Raw genomic sequence first — 14,298 nt, forward strand, 5'->3', positions numbered from 1 at the left:
AGATGCACTACAGTAAAATAAACTTATACAGGTAAACAATATATATATATATATATATATATATATATATATATATATATATATATATATATATATATATATATATATATATATATATATATATATATATTGTTTACCTGTATAAGTTTATTTTACTGTAGTGCATCTATTTTATTTCGTTTACTTATTTATTTATTTATTTTTAGTTTATCGATTTTTGTTTTTTTATTTTATTTTAACTACTTAATTTACTATTTTTACGTGTGATAGAGACAAACCAAGGGCAAAAAGGAGTTAAAAAAAACAACTTTATTCTCCTAAAATGTAAAAGAGAAAGAGTTTGCACAAGTACATTTGTTCATCTATTTGTCAATTTGAATAAAGGTATAATACCAAACTCAAATAATGTATTAATAAAGAACCACCTAAAAAGAAAAGCAGCATGCATATGTGCACCATGAATCACAACGTAAGATATGAGTAACTGGGTCAGACACATACACACTCTGGCATGATAGACAGACAGGTGCGAGTAAAGGTATATATACAGACACATACGTCTCACGGTAACGCTTCACAAAAGCCCAAACTCATAGTAAAATAATCACAATAGCATCACTGGGGCGCACATGAACAAGAAAGATGGCGGGGCAATATAAACACATCTGGCCCGGTCATTAAATGGCTTTATAGTTATGGGGCACTAATGGCTACGTGCTAAACAAAAAACATAAATGAACAAATAAAAAAAGACAACACAGTGCTGCACAAACACTGCAACTCAACTCGCTTCCCCTGCAGCACAGCACAACAACGCGGAAACACAACAGTTGTCTCGGGTGTTATGATGCCGTGGGAACACCGACATGTGCCAAGAATACTCGAAGTTGCAAGCTCTCTCTCTCTCTCTCTCTCTCTCTCTCTCTCTCTCTCTCTCTCTCTCTCTCTCTCTCTCTCTCTCTCTCTCTCTCTCTCGAGCTGCAATACTCATTAACCTGGCTGTTATTGCCCTTTGTTTTGCTATAGCCGCTCCTTTCACACTCTCTTCGTGGGGGTAAGATAGATTTTTGTTTCGTTTGTTTTGTGTTCAAGCGTGAGTATAGAGTAGGAAAGTTTTTCACATGGTGTTGTGTTTGAATAAAAATGTTTTGTGAGTCTCCCCGGAAAGTACCCTTTTAAATAAGTGTGTGTTGAATGTGTGTGAAACTAATTTTTCCTAACATAAAATCTCGCATTTCTTCATTCAGTAACATAGAATTTATACAAAGAACAATAATTAAGCAGAATGAACGTTCCGGCAAGTACAAACTGAGCTTAATACCTCACATCTCTTCCACTTCACCATTAACAAAGCAATGTTTAAACGGAATGTACGTTCCGGTAAGGCCATACTTAGCTTAATCACACTTTTTACCTCTTCACCAAAAACACCAACATTTTTTCAGCCACCAACACCATCTCTCTTCACCACTAACACCTCGGCTCTCTTCTTCGCTACTTACACCTCGCTTCTTCTCGCCACTAGCACCATCCCTTCCCTTCTCTAACACTTCACGTCTCTTCCATTCCCTCACTAACACCTCGCCACTTCTCAGTACTAACACAGTTCCCCATTTCACCTCCTCTCACCTTACTACAGAACCATTAACCCCTGTAGTGTGAACAAAAAATCCGAGCTGACGGCAATATTTCATGAGTATCTTCCACCTCGTTCACCTCGCCTTCATCATTCATCCGGCCGTAAGGGAATCAACCCGGCCATGCTCAGACCTATTGGAATTCCATCGCAATGAATAAAACACCTCGAAGCGGAGAGAATATTGGGGAAAAAAAAATATCCAAATATACGACACCCTAATGAGCACACGCATCCGCTTCTTCTTGTTACTGGTAACTGAACGGATACAGTTGCTGAGTTTCCGGATACGGTTAAGGAAGGAAGATGGATCATTATAGTTGTTTCTCTCTCTCTCTCTCTCTCTCTCTCTCTCTCTCTCTCTCTCTCTCTCTCTCTCTCTCTCTCTCTCTCTCTCTCTCTCTTATGTGCAAGGCAGAAACACGTGAATAAGAAACGAAGGTATCAATAAAATATATAGCACGTTTTTTTTTATTTCTATTTTTTTATAGGAGTGTCGTGTCCTGTTTGGAGCTGCTTTTGTTTTATTTAAATGGAATTCCACATTTTTTTGTTTATTTATTTATTTTTTTAAAGTGCAGAATGATTTATTTCTTTCTCGTTTCTCGGATATCTTCCTTGTTTTCCTTGTTTTTCAGTATGTGTCTTTTTTTCTTTGTTTCCGGCTCCTTATCTGTTCCTTTGCCAGGTAAATTCATTGCCTAGAAAGATTATTTCACATTTTGTTTTCTCTCTGCTTTATTTCTTTTTTTTTTTTTTACTTGGTTTTGTATTGTTTTTATTTCTAGGATCTTAATTTTATCTTCATCAAATTAAATTGTTGTTGTCAAACCTCTCGAATTTTTCACAATTTATTTTTTTCACCTTGTTTACTTTACTATTCGCAGCTGCTAATTTATAACTGTGCTTCTTTCCACTTTATAGTTTAATTTCAGATTAGCAACAGAGTCTTCATTTTTTTTTCTTTTTATAAACAAGAAAATACTTCTTCGCATTAACACATTTGCACATTTTTTTTTTTTTTTTCAGATTAGCACTAGTCTTCATACATCTTTTTAAACAAAACATTTCTCTCCTTTAACACGTGCGCGTTTTTTTTTTTTCACATGCACCCTTCACATTTCCTACGTCCATCTCCCCTTTTGTTAATTGCATACCCTAAGAGTCTCATTCCCTTCCAAATTGCCACTTTCACGGCAAAGCTCTGACAGTGTACGCCTCTTTACATCTATTTATTCATTCGTTAAACATTCACAGGGAGTGGAAATGGGTGGGAAGTGTTTGCCGCGCAGCACAGGCCACGCACCTTTAAATCCGAAATGAAAGCCCACTTATAAAAGCATTAGAACTATTGGAAACCTTAAGAGAATCGAATTTCAGAATCGGAAGACAATGGGGCCTGATCTCAATTTCAAAGGTTAGTTCCTCTCTCTCTCTCTCTCTCTCTCTCTCTCTCTCTCTCTCTCTCTCTCTCTCTCTCTCTCTCTCTCTCTGTATATTCGGAATTTCCATTTCTTTCTTTATTTTTCAGGTTTTATATACATTTTGCATTCTTTCCTCCCTCTCCGACCCTCCATGTGCATTGTTGTGAGCCAAATACCATCAGTTTTTGTCTTCCTCCTCCTCCTCCTCCTCCTCCTCCTCCTCCTCCTCCTCATCTTCCTCCTCTTCCTTCTTCTTCCTTCCTCCTCCTCCTCCTCCTCATCTTCCTCCTCTTCCTTCTTCTTATCTACCGCCTCGCATCCTTCTAGAAAAGTCAAGTTTCAACTTTAATATGTAGATTTTTATCTTTCCATATTCCATGCCTTAAATTTGCATACTTTCTCCTTTCTTTAACTCCGTTTCCAATTCATGCCATTTGTTTTTTTGTTCTCCGCTTATATAACTTTCCGAAAACTGCTGTAATAACTCTCTCTCTCTCTCTCTCTCTCTCTCTCTCTCTCTCTCTCTCTCTCTCTCTCTCTCTCTCTCTCTCTCTCTCTCTCTCTCTCTCACGTTCTGTGTTCTCGTCATCGCTTTTATTTTCTCTTTGCTCTCCTTCGTGTCTTCCTTTTATGCCTCTCCCGATTCCCATTTCCTCCTTACCCTCTCCGTGTTCTCTCTTATTCCTTACTCCCTGTTTTCTCTGTGTCTCTTCTCTCCTCCCCTCTCCTCTCCTCGCCTCTCTCTCAAGTACCCTTCCGCCTCTCCTTCCAATTGCTGTATTCCTTTATCCATTATTCGCCTTTTCTTCTCCTCCTCCCTACTTCCTTCCTCCCCTGATTCCCTTCTTCTTTTTTTTTCTCTTTGCTGAAATGTTCTTTGTTATGTGTATGATTCATTTTCCTCTCCCTTTCCTCCTACTTTTATTTTATTTCTATGTTTCCTGCATCCTTTGGTCCTCTCCTATATTCTTGTCTTTCTCCAATTTCTCCTTTTCCTTCTTTTATTATTGTCCTTGTCTGTTTCTTATTCTTATTTTGAGTGTCCTTCTGTTCCTTCCTTCTCTCCCTCTTTTCCTTAGCGTTCCTATATTCCAATATCAAGTTTCTCTCTCTCTCTCTCTCTCTCTCTCTCTCTCTCTCTCTCTCTCTCTCTCTCTCTCTCTCTCTCTCTCTCTCTCTCTCTCTTTCTGTTTCTCTTTCGTTTTCCTTTTCCACTGCTGCCGGATTTTGCGTTTCTATAGCTATTTTTCTTCCTTCCTTCTATGTTACGTTCTCTCCTTTCCTCGTTGCTTTCTCCCTTTCTCTCATCTTGCCACTTTTCATGAAGGTTTTTTGCACTTCCTCTCTCTCGCCTCCTTTCTTGATATCGTCTCTCCTTTCCCCTTTATCCTTTCCCTTTCTCTAGTTTCCTTGCTTTTATTCTCTGCATTCCAAGAGAGAGCGAGCAAGAGGGAGGAGAAGGAGGAGGAGGAGGAGGAGGAGGAGGAGGAGGAGGAGGAGGAGGAGAAGGAGGAAAGAGAGTGTTGCGTCTGGTCTTTAAAGTTTCATTATTGCCCTGTATCATCCGAAGAATCGCCCTCAGTGGTACATGTCAGCGCTCGATTTGCTCCTGTATCACCTCAAGATTTTCCACGCCTGTGCTTCTTGGGTCTATTCTCTTGGGGTATTACAATTTGACTTTGGTACATGGCCATGGGACTTTTTAGCTATTTTTATTTTGCTTATTTATTTTTCTGAGTGTGTACGGGTTGCATATTCATTCTTAGAGAGCGAGAGAGAGAGAGAGAGAGAGAGAGAGAGAGAGAGAGAGAGAGAGAGAGAGAGAGAGAGAGAGAGAGAGAGAGAGAGAGAGAGAGAGAGTGTGTGTGTGTGTGTGTGTGTGTGTGTGTGTGTGTGTGTGTGTGTGTGTGTGTGTGTGTGTGTGTGTGTGTGTGTGTGTGTGTGTGTGTGTGTGTGTGTGTGTGTGTGTGTGTGCGCGCGCGCGCGTCGGGGGGTGGTGAATGAACGGGGAGCAAAAGAAATAGTAAATAAAAAAAATCAGACTTGTGTTACTGTTTTTTTTATTTGTCACTTTTCGACGTCCTTCTTTTTCAATTTGCTTAACAAGAAATCTTAAACAAAAAACTTAGTAGAGAAAATATATGAAATACTACGAACACATTTTCTTTTTTACTTTCGCGTTTGCTCATCTAATTATCAAATTATAAAAATAATGCGACTTTTCTTTCTTTCTTTTTAAACACACCCAGTCCGTGAGGTACAGATTTTACAGCAAAAATTCTCAAATTCAGTACTGGAAGTAGAGATATTTTTTTTCGCCTTTTGTCAGAGGATAGAGAGCAACACTTTTTTTTTTTTCAGGTTACGTGCTGATGCAAAAATATTTAGTAACAACTGGAGACTAAAATACAATACTATATAAAACTGAAAATATGAAAAATGGAATATCGCAATAAATTTAGGAAAAATGTTATGACTCATCGGAAGTAAACGTAGAACTAGATTCTACATTCTTTTCAACTTGAGCAAGGCGAGAAGAGCTTTATTAGCAGAAGAAAATGTACACAACCATTCATAACTAAAAATAAGAAAAATATCACTATCCATTTAGAAGTTACTAATCATAGTATAAGTCACTAGACTATATTAGTAAAAGGAGACTCGGAAAAGCGTAACTATTCTAAATTTGAAATACAGAGAAAAATATCCCGAGAGATTTAGAATTTTAAAAAAATGTAATCAAGAGTGATCTTAAGTAGACTAGTTTCCTTTCAAACTAAGGAAGGCGAGATCAGTAGTATTGTCAGCGCCACTAACGAACAAAATAGCATCATCAGAGTCCTTCCCAAACACAAAAATACATTAGCATTTTAAATTAACATACGTGCAAACATTACACGTGAGAAATTAATCCTTCACTTTTGTTTTCATCACTATTTTCCTTACACATCTCATTCATTCAGCACAGAGACACGCAGCCGGAGGGTAAGGCAGGACGAGAGAGTTTAGAATCTTGCAAGCAGAGAAAAATCAAGGAAATATAAAGAGGAAATGAAGAATAATAGAGAAGAGGAAGTTGGGAAAGGAAACTAAGTTTCTCATAATTGCAAAACAAAATAACATTGTTCTCTAAAGTTAAAACAAATAACAAAACAGAAATACAGAAAATGAGGAAGGTAGTAGTAAATATATTATGAATCGTAAATTATGAAGGAACTCCAAACAATATCCACCCTTATCAACAAATTCAAACAATTAAAAAACGCAGAGAGCAAACACATAAGACAAAACTAAGGGAGATACTGTAAAGAGTGATACTTACGCGTATATTGTCAACTGCAAAACAAAACAACAAAAAAATCCATTATAATAAGAGGGAGACAAAAAAAAAACGTTAAAAAAACAATAACAAAAACAAAAGAAATATAAAAAAAGCGATGCATTCTAAAACTACATACATAACTGATTGAGAGACAAAGAAAAAGGCAATAGTACAATTTGCCAGAAGTTCAAAATAGCAACAGAGGACAAAAACTGAGGTGGGAAAACACACGTCTTTTGTTTGCTTTGTACTTTTTTTTCCTTCTCTCCGGGCGATAGTCTTGGTAATTAAGGGAAAGTGGTGCTGTGGCCCTTGGGAGAGGCTCACTCCTCCCTTGGGGAATTTCCTCAGCCACTCATTACTCCGCCGCCTCCACCAGCCTCCCTTCCCTTCCCTTCTCTTCTCCCGCCCCGTCGCTGCCGCCGCCTCCTCGCCCTCCTCCAGATTACCTTCATCAGCCACATATTTTTTCTCCCTCTTTGCCACATTTTTTATGCCTACTTTAACCCCTATCCCCCCCCACCCTCTCTCTCTCTCTCTCTCTCTCTCTCTCTCTCTCTCTCTCTCTCTCTCTCTCTCTCTCTCTCTCTCTCTCTCTCTCTCTGTTTCTCCTTCATACGTATACATTACTTTTTGTTACGCTGCTCGCCTTCCTCATCTTCTCTGCCACATTCCAGCAGCCTCATCTCCTCACCCAATCACCACCCCACAACAAGACACTTCTTCCTTTCGCGTTTCTCTCTCTCTCTCTCTCTCTCTCTCTCTCTCTCTCTCTCTCTCTCTCTCTCTCTCTCTCTCTCTCTCTCTCTCTCTCTCTTTCAGGGCTACCACCACTCATCAACCCTCATAGCTCCATCTACCTCTCCTGGGATTCCCACTCATCTAAGACTAGCAGGAAACGTCTCCCGGACCTTCCAGCTTAACCATACACCGCCAGCTATACTCTGGACTTATTAGCAGCGGTAAGGCCTGAGGAACCATATGAGTTTTTATCTCCCTCATCAGTCTTGGGGTGTGAGAGGCAGAATCCTGCTCCAAGAAGCCATAATAATAGCAACCTTGGGAAATTAGCGGCGGCTCCTGGGTTATATTTGCCCTGCGAGCCTCTAGAGGTCTCAGGTTTAAAAGTTTATGACACCCCGTGGAGGCTGAGGGACGCGTGTGAAGATGGGCCGGCGGGATGCTAGCTTGATTGGGCTTCTGTGTGTGTGTGTGGGGTGGGGGGAACAGGCAATAGGTGTTGGTCGGTGGGTGAGTTGGTGGGTAGGTGTATGTGTGTGCGTGGGTGGGTGGGTGCGTTAGGTTGCAAGGGCGGCTTTATACATGCCTTTCAAGATCTATGAAATGGAACTTTGAACGGTTAGTTTTTTTGTTTTGTTTTGTTGCTTCATCATGTGTGTTGGTCAATATATTTATTTTTCAAGACTCATATGCTTTTATACGTTGTTTTTAATATGGATTTAGTTAGGGCATAATTATTTATTTTTCAATCTCAACTTCTTTGCCGTCTACGTATATTTTCTGTCAGTTAACTAAAAGTACAACTAAAAGTAAGTACTACGTGAGAGAGAGAGAGAGAGAGAGAGAGAGAGAGAGAGAGAGAGAGAGAGAGAGAGAGAGAGAGAGAGAGAGAGAGAGAGAGAGAGAGAGAGACCAATCCTAACGAGCAGAAGCAGCACGCAAGCTCCATACGATACAAACAAATCATGGAGATTCGCTCACTCAAAAAAAAAGGGAGGCAATCCCATTCAAAACAAGATTCAAGACACCGATCACTGAAGGAGATCCGAATGGAACACATGAAGAGGCGATTTATTTAAACCCTTAATACGTCCACCACAAACACAGCCATATAAAGCATACATGATCGTATTATGAATTTCTAAAGCAATACCTCCTTTAATTCATACATAAAAGAAACAAGTAAATCTCAAATACAACATGCCACTTGGTCAAGATTCGCACTGTATGAACTTAGTCATTTTTTCCCTTCTACTTTTGTAACGGGATGTCTGAAGCAAGCTCTCTCAAAGTACGGCCCCAATTCTTCTATTTGTAAGAGTTATTCCCCCCAAAAAAAAAAAAGATAAAAAGTTCTAACACGACCTCTGAAACCCATAGTATGTGTCTTCCTATTACGGTACGATTTACAGCGGGTCATTCGCGAGCCATAAGGGACCACAATGGAAGGGTTTGGTTTGCAGAAGAGTATTGGATGCCACTCGCTGCCCGGCTCGTTCTTGTCCCTCAAAGTCGATCCGTCTCCCGTTGGATCAATAAGCGGGAACGGGGTTGTAGTTAGAAGCTGATGGCTGGTGGTTGAGGATATGTCTGTATGTCTCAAAGTTTGTTCGTCTGTTTCTTGGTATTTTCTGTCTGTCTGTAATATGCTTCTGCGTTTGGCTGTGTATTTAAAATGTCTCTATACATAACTTCTGTACATAAATATGAAATATTGAGTAATATAATAAAAAGTAAAGGAACGTTAGTATATTAATGTAACAAATTAATAATATGAAATAAAACTAGTTCAAAAACTGTATTGTAGGTGAGTGGAACAAAATGAATAACAGCGTGGTGAGTACAAAGTTTCAAAGCGAATTCAGATAAATTCATAACAGCAGATATTAACTTTCAAGTGTTCAGCAAGTGCCTAGTATACGCCAACTGGACTTTTGCACTCCCTTTATTGTCGTGCATTATCTTTCAGACTATGATTTTCTTTAGAGATATTACATAAATGGACGAATGATGGCAAATGATGTGGTTGAGAAAGTGTATGCCCGCTAACTTTTACACTCCCCTTACTTTTTTAATGATTTTATGCCTGGATCTGGTTATGAGTAAAGATTCCTGCACCACACATCATGTCATTACCCTCACAAACCTGGGAATATCGCATTAACTTATATATCAGTGTCTGGGTTTTGATGTCCCTGCGTGACCGAAGCGAAATGGCTTCAAATTGATTAGATTTCCACAGCAACCTTTTTTTTTTTTTTTTTTTTGGCGAGTGAAGAAGCCAGTAGGAGGGCAGCCAATCAGGTGAGAGTGAAGAACCTGGTAGCTTGTGATTGGCTGGCAGGGCTTACGAAGATCACGGAGATGACGCTGCAATCCTTCCACGTGCAGAGGCTAATGGTCCGCGGCGCTTTGGCGAAAGAAAACACACTCGGGTCTCGGATGAAGTGCAAAGCATTCTCGTGCTGTTGCCTCTTCGTCCAGAAATAATCCAGGACATATTTACGGCAGCAGTAATTAGGTGCCAGACGGCCTGCGGGCATTGGCCTTGTCTTTAATGAAGCTCATTACGTTCCGGGAATTGGGGAGGAAGGAGAGAGAGAGAGGCATAGAAAACGGGTCGCAGAACAAAGGAATAAAATGGTGGGCGCCGCGAGAGTATATGAGTATTTGGAAGAGAATTACTTGTTGGCGAAGCAGAAGTGAGAGAGAAAACGAGAAGAGAAATAAAGGAAAAGAATGAGGAAGAGCAGGAGTGAGAGGAGAAACAGGTGAAAAAAGATAATAAGGAAGGAGGAGGAGAACGACGATGACGGAGACGAGAAGAAAGACGAAGTGAAAAAAGAGCTACTGATAGACGTTAATACAAGAAAAATGAAAAGAAAACGAGAGAGAGAGAGAGAGAGAGAGAGAGAGAGAGAGAGAGAGAGAGAGAGAGAGAGAGAGAGAGAGAGAGAGAGAGAGAGAGAGAACTTAAGCAGAACAAGACGGAGCGGTCCTAACACAGCGCAAGACAGCCGTAATAAGGGAGGCGGCGGTGGAACACTGGGAGGAGTATCGGAAATCACACAGCACCTCCGTTAACAAATGTAAGAACGGACACTGGACATAAATCACTACAGGGGTCTATCACTGTAACTAATGGGGCCGCGCCACATTTCCTACGCCACATTTCCTACAGGACACATCAAATACAAATTAAGCAGTTTTTAGAGTAGTGACATATTTCCTACAGAGATACAGCATATCTCCTACACGCAGTAGGTGTAGGAAATACGCTGGGTATCAAGTTGTTATGTAGGAAATGTGCCTGACACTTGTTTTTGTGTAGGAGCTGCGGCAGTATGGTGCATCCGGCATAACTCCTACATTTATACTGTCATATCTCCTACAAGTAAAAAATATGATTGTAAAAACTGGAAGGCACATGAATTAAAATGGCACTTTTTATTTTTCAGTAAAACTTACATATATAAAATATGGCATTACAATGATATTTTTTTTCATTTCTCACTAAAACGTACGTATATATATAAAAAAAATTACTATGGCACATTTTAAACGTAAACTTCAAGCCTGTCTTGAATGGCAGTACGACAAGTGGGACATGTTGCCGGGTTGTTAGCATCTGCTGCTGATACAAGGATAGTTATGCAATCTGCACAGAAGGAGGCATGTCGGCAGGGCAAAAGAACAACTGTCCTTTCCCTTCGCCTTAAGCAGATGCTGCACCGAAGTTCGGGAGGAACATCTTGAGTACCAGCTGCGTTGTCAGGGCCTTGATGCTCATCCCCACTTTCATCAGCACTGTCTCCAGGAAGTTGAAATGCTGAAACAGAGCTATCAAATGTGTAAGCGACAGCATTAATGTATTGGGTTAATGTGTATGTGCCATTCTGTAATTGTTCTTTCAAGTTCTGCCTGCGCTCAATGTTTCTGACAAACTTCTCCTTTTTCTGACGAGTGATGTCCAAGCCAGCATCCACACGTTCAATGTCCTTAGTTGTGTCTGTTATCAGATTATTCAGATGTGTGAGGAAAGTGTAAATGTTTGGCTTGTGCTGGCGGACAATGGCTTTCAGTCTGCTGTGGTACGACTCTGCATCATTGTTAGTTCCACGAGAAAATTCGAAGACAGATAACCGTTGTGGAGTGACTTTTCGAATCCAGTACTCTGTGATGTAGGTTTTGAATGCAGTAATTTTTGGCTGGGAATGATCATTCAAGTCAAAATTTTCTTGGAACAGAGAGTCAACTGCTTCATGCATCTGGTTGGCTGGCACATAACTTAGTGTCATGATCTTTTTGACCCACTTATTAAACTGTTTGTTGTCTTTGTAAAGTTCAGTTAGCCCCAGTTTCTGAATTTTCCGGTACAGGTTTTGTGAAAAGTGGAACTGACAGCCCCCAATCTGAACCTGTGGCCAGCAAGAGCGAATTGCTTTACCAGAACTGCTTTCAAAATCACCCATTGCTTGTTCAGGATTCAGGTTGGGGATGAGTTCCTTCACTCTTTGCATTGTGATATCATACAACTTTTTAGACTTTGATGTCATCAAGGTGAAGATGAGTGGGAATGAATGACCTTTGTAAAATCCAAGTAATGTGAAGAGCTGGTAGAAGAGTGCAGGCACAGTGTAAAAAGTACCATCAAAATTCCATTCCTTAATTGTGGTCATCAGTGGTACCAGGGTTAGAGAATAAAAAATAATTGCCAAATGACCACTTCCCTGATCTGTGACGACAGATCTGAAGTTTACGTTAAAGGCCTGGGCCTCTAAGCTTTCTAGAATGTTGGCGCACTCCTCTGCAGTGTGTGGTTGCCTCGGTTGAATTCGGCGCTTGGCTCGAAGCATGCTTCGCTCTACAGATGAGAAAGACACATCTGCTCCATGTTGGTGATGTCTTGTTACCCGCCTGAAGATCTCGGAGTTGCTGGTAGAGCCCACATCCTCAGCAGCCTTCATCTTGAGAGTGTTCCTCAGATCTGTTGCAGCATAGTCGGATGATTCATGGTTGTGACCTTGCGTTGCTCTGATGACACCAGTTGTCTGTAAAATATAACTGCTTAATAATTCGAACAACACCTAACACCACCATCATCACCAGTGACTCTGCCAGTGATCTCCATCGTTTTAACGGAAAACCTTTAGCAGTGAAGTTGATTAAATCTTACCAAACTCCTGGTCTATAACATTTTACAACTGTTCTTACCTCCGACAATACGGCTCTTCCTCCACAGTTGGGGTGATGAATGCAACGCAGGTATAGTTTGTTGTTTCTTGCCACATTTCGGAGGTACCGGAATCCAGAGTTGTCTTTGTAAACCACTGCATTGAAGCGGATGTTCCCCTCAATACTAGCCATGCTTGGTCCAGGCGCAATCGAGTACAATAATGCCGTCTGTCCCGTCGAATGGAGAAAAAATACTGCTGGGTCGAGACTAAACTCGACCCATGATGTCTGAATGTGAACGATACTACGCCGAACGGATGTATAACAACTTATCTACTTGTTGACTAGTCAAGGTCGGCAGGAGTGTACTGAGCCAGAAGCTCCGAGTGCAGAGGCGCCAAGCTAGGGGGTGCGCCTGTAGGAGCAATGTAGGAGATGTGACAACATATTATTGTGTGTAGCAGATATGCTGTATCCTTGTAGGATATGTGACAGAACAGGTTTTTGAGTGTAGGAGGTATGCTGTATCTCTGTAGGAAATATGGCATTACTCTAAAACTGGTGTATTTAAAGGATATTTGACCTGGAGGGTAGTCATTTTATGTGTAGGATATATGACGGATACTTGTTTTTGTGTAGGAAATATGACCATCTATGTGTAGGATATGTGGCAGTACTCCAGTTATTGTAGGCTTGTAGGAGAAGTGACTACGCCCCTAACTAATTACAGGAGGAGGAGGAGGAGGAGGAGGAGGAGGAGAAAGAGGAAGAGAAGGAGGAGGAGGACTAGATCCATCCCAAGATAATAACCCTCTTTAATATTTGAATCTGATAGATGAAAACATACTAATTGATGGTGACCTTAGCCTTTATTTCATTACAGCTGAAGGTCGTTAGTATTATCTTCCTCTTCCTCTTCTTTATTCTCCTCCCCCATCCTCCTCCACCGCCGTCTTCTCTCTCTCTCTCTCTCTCTCTCTCTCTCTCTCTCTCTCTCTCTCTCTCTCTCTCTCTCTCTCTCTCTCTCTCTCTTCCTATCCTCGCCCCCTTCTCTCGCTGTCCCCTCTACTCGAAGCCAAACATTTTAGTAAAAGCTTAAACACAAGTCGCGTGGAAGTGAGGGATGTCAGAGAAGCGGGATGCTCTCAACCGCAGATTATTGGACAGTGTGTGTGTGTGTGTGTGTGTGTGTGTGTGTGTGTGTGTGTGTGTGTGTGTGTGTGTGTGTGTGTGTGTGTGTGTGTGTGTGTGTGTGTGTTTTATGTTTGTGTGTGGGGGATTTAGAATGAACAGAAAACCCAGAGAGAGAGAGAGAGAGAGAGAGAGAGAGAGAGAGAGAGAGAGAGAGAGAGAGAGAGAGAGAGAGAGAGAGAGAGAGAGAGAGAGAGAGAGAGAGAGAGAGAGAGAGAGAGAGAGAGAGAGAGAGAGAGAGACCGAAAAAAAAGACAGGCGGGGAAGGTAAACAGAGACAGACAAAAAAGACAGGTATACAAACAGACAGAAAAAAAAAATACAACAGGCACACATTTCTCACTACTTCATAGAACAACACAAATTCTTGTCACCATTTAATCACACCATAACAGACTGAACCAAAACTGTACTCACCACCTCTACCACCACCGCCGACACTGCTGCCCTATATTCCAGCCTCCGCCTCTCCAACACTTCTCGGAAAAAAGAATAAAAAAAAAAACTACGATAAATAAACAACATAAAACTTACAATAAAAGTCTAGCAGTACAAAAGGGCGTGGAAGAAACCCTCAGCTATCTTTGTGGTATCCCAACTTTGCCACTAACAACAACAAACTACAAGAAAAGGGAAAATTTTATATCTGGAAAGGAAAATGTGGCAGTGTACGAGTAGGAGAGAGAGAGAGAGAGAGAGAGAGAGAGAGAGAGAGAGAGAGAGAGAGAGAGAGAGAGAGAGAGAGAGAGAGAGAGAGAGAGAGAGAAGGAAGATACAAGGACGACAACAATAACGAAGACTATAAATAA

At 40.8% G+C, this 14,298-nt stretch overlaps 2 protein-coding genes across 2 annotated transcripts in view; both read right to left on the bottom strand.

The window, feature by feature from the left end:
- The window catches only part of LOC135100983 (uncharacterized), a 303,304-nt gene extending 289,290 nt beyond the window's left edge, over positions 1–14,014 (bottom strand). Inside the window, exon 1 of the mRNA XM_064004599.1 lies at positions 13,907–14,014. Within this exon, the coding sequence (XP_063860669.1) occupies positions 13,907–14,014 (108 nt within the window). The remainder of the gene's footprint in view (positions 1–13,906) is intronic.
- On the bottom strand, positions 10,556–13,016 carry LOC135100890 (uncharacterized). Its single transcript, XM_064004422.1, has 2 exons — positions 12,338–13,016; positions 10,556–12,174 (listed from the first exon to the last, which is right to left on the bottom strand). The coding sequence occupies exons 1-2, from the start codon at positions 12,488–12,490 to the stop codon at positions 10,681–10,683; spliced, it is 1,647 nt and encodes a 548-aa protein (XP_063860492.1). The 5' UTR covers positions 12,491–13,016; the 3' UTR covers positions 10,556–10,680.
- Positions 14,015–14,298: the final 284 nt, after the last annotated feature.

Source organism: Scylla paramamosain, chromosome 5, assembly GCF_035594125.1.
Source record: "Scylla paramamosain isolate STU-SP2022 chromosome 5, ASM3559412v1, whole genome shotgun sequence".
NCBI classification, from domain to species: Eukaryota; Metazoa; Arthropoda; class Malacostraca; order Decapoda; family Portunidae; genus Scylla; species Scylla paramamosain.

Bases quoted from the DNA above. Each gene is read 5' to 3' on its own strand.
- LOC135100890 (XM_064004422.1), bottom strand. From the start codon at position 12,490: ATGGCTAGTATTGAGGGGAACATCCGCTTCAATGCAGTGGTTTACAAA. The intron at 12,175-12,337 runs GTAAGAACAGTT...TATATTTTACAG, and splicing joins GAAGAGCCGTATTGTCGGAG to ACAACTGGTGTCATCAGAGC.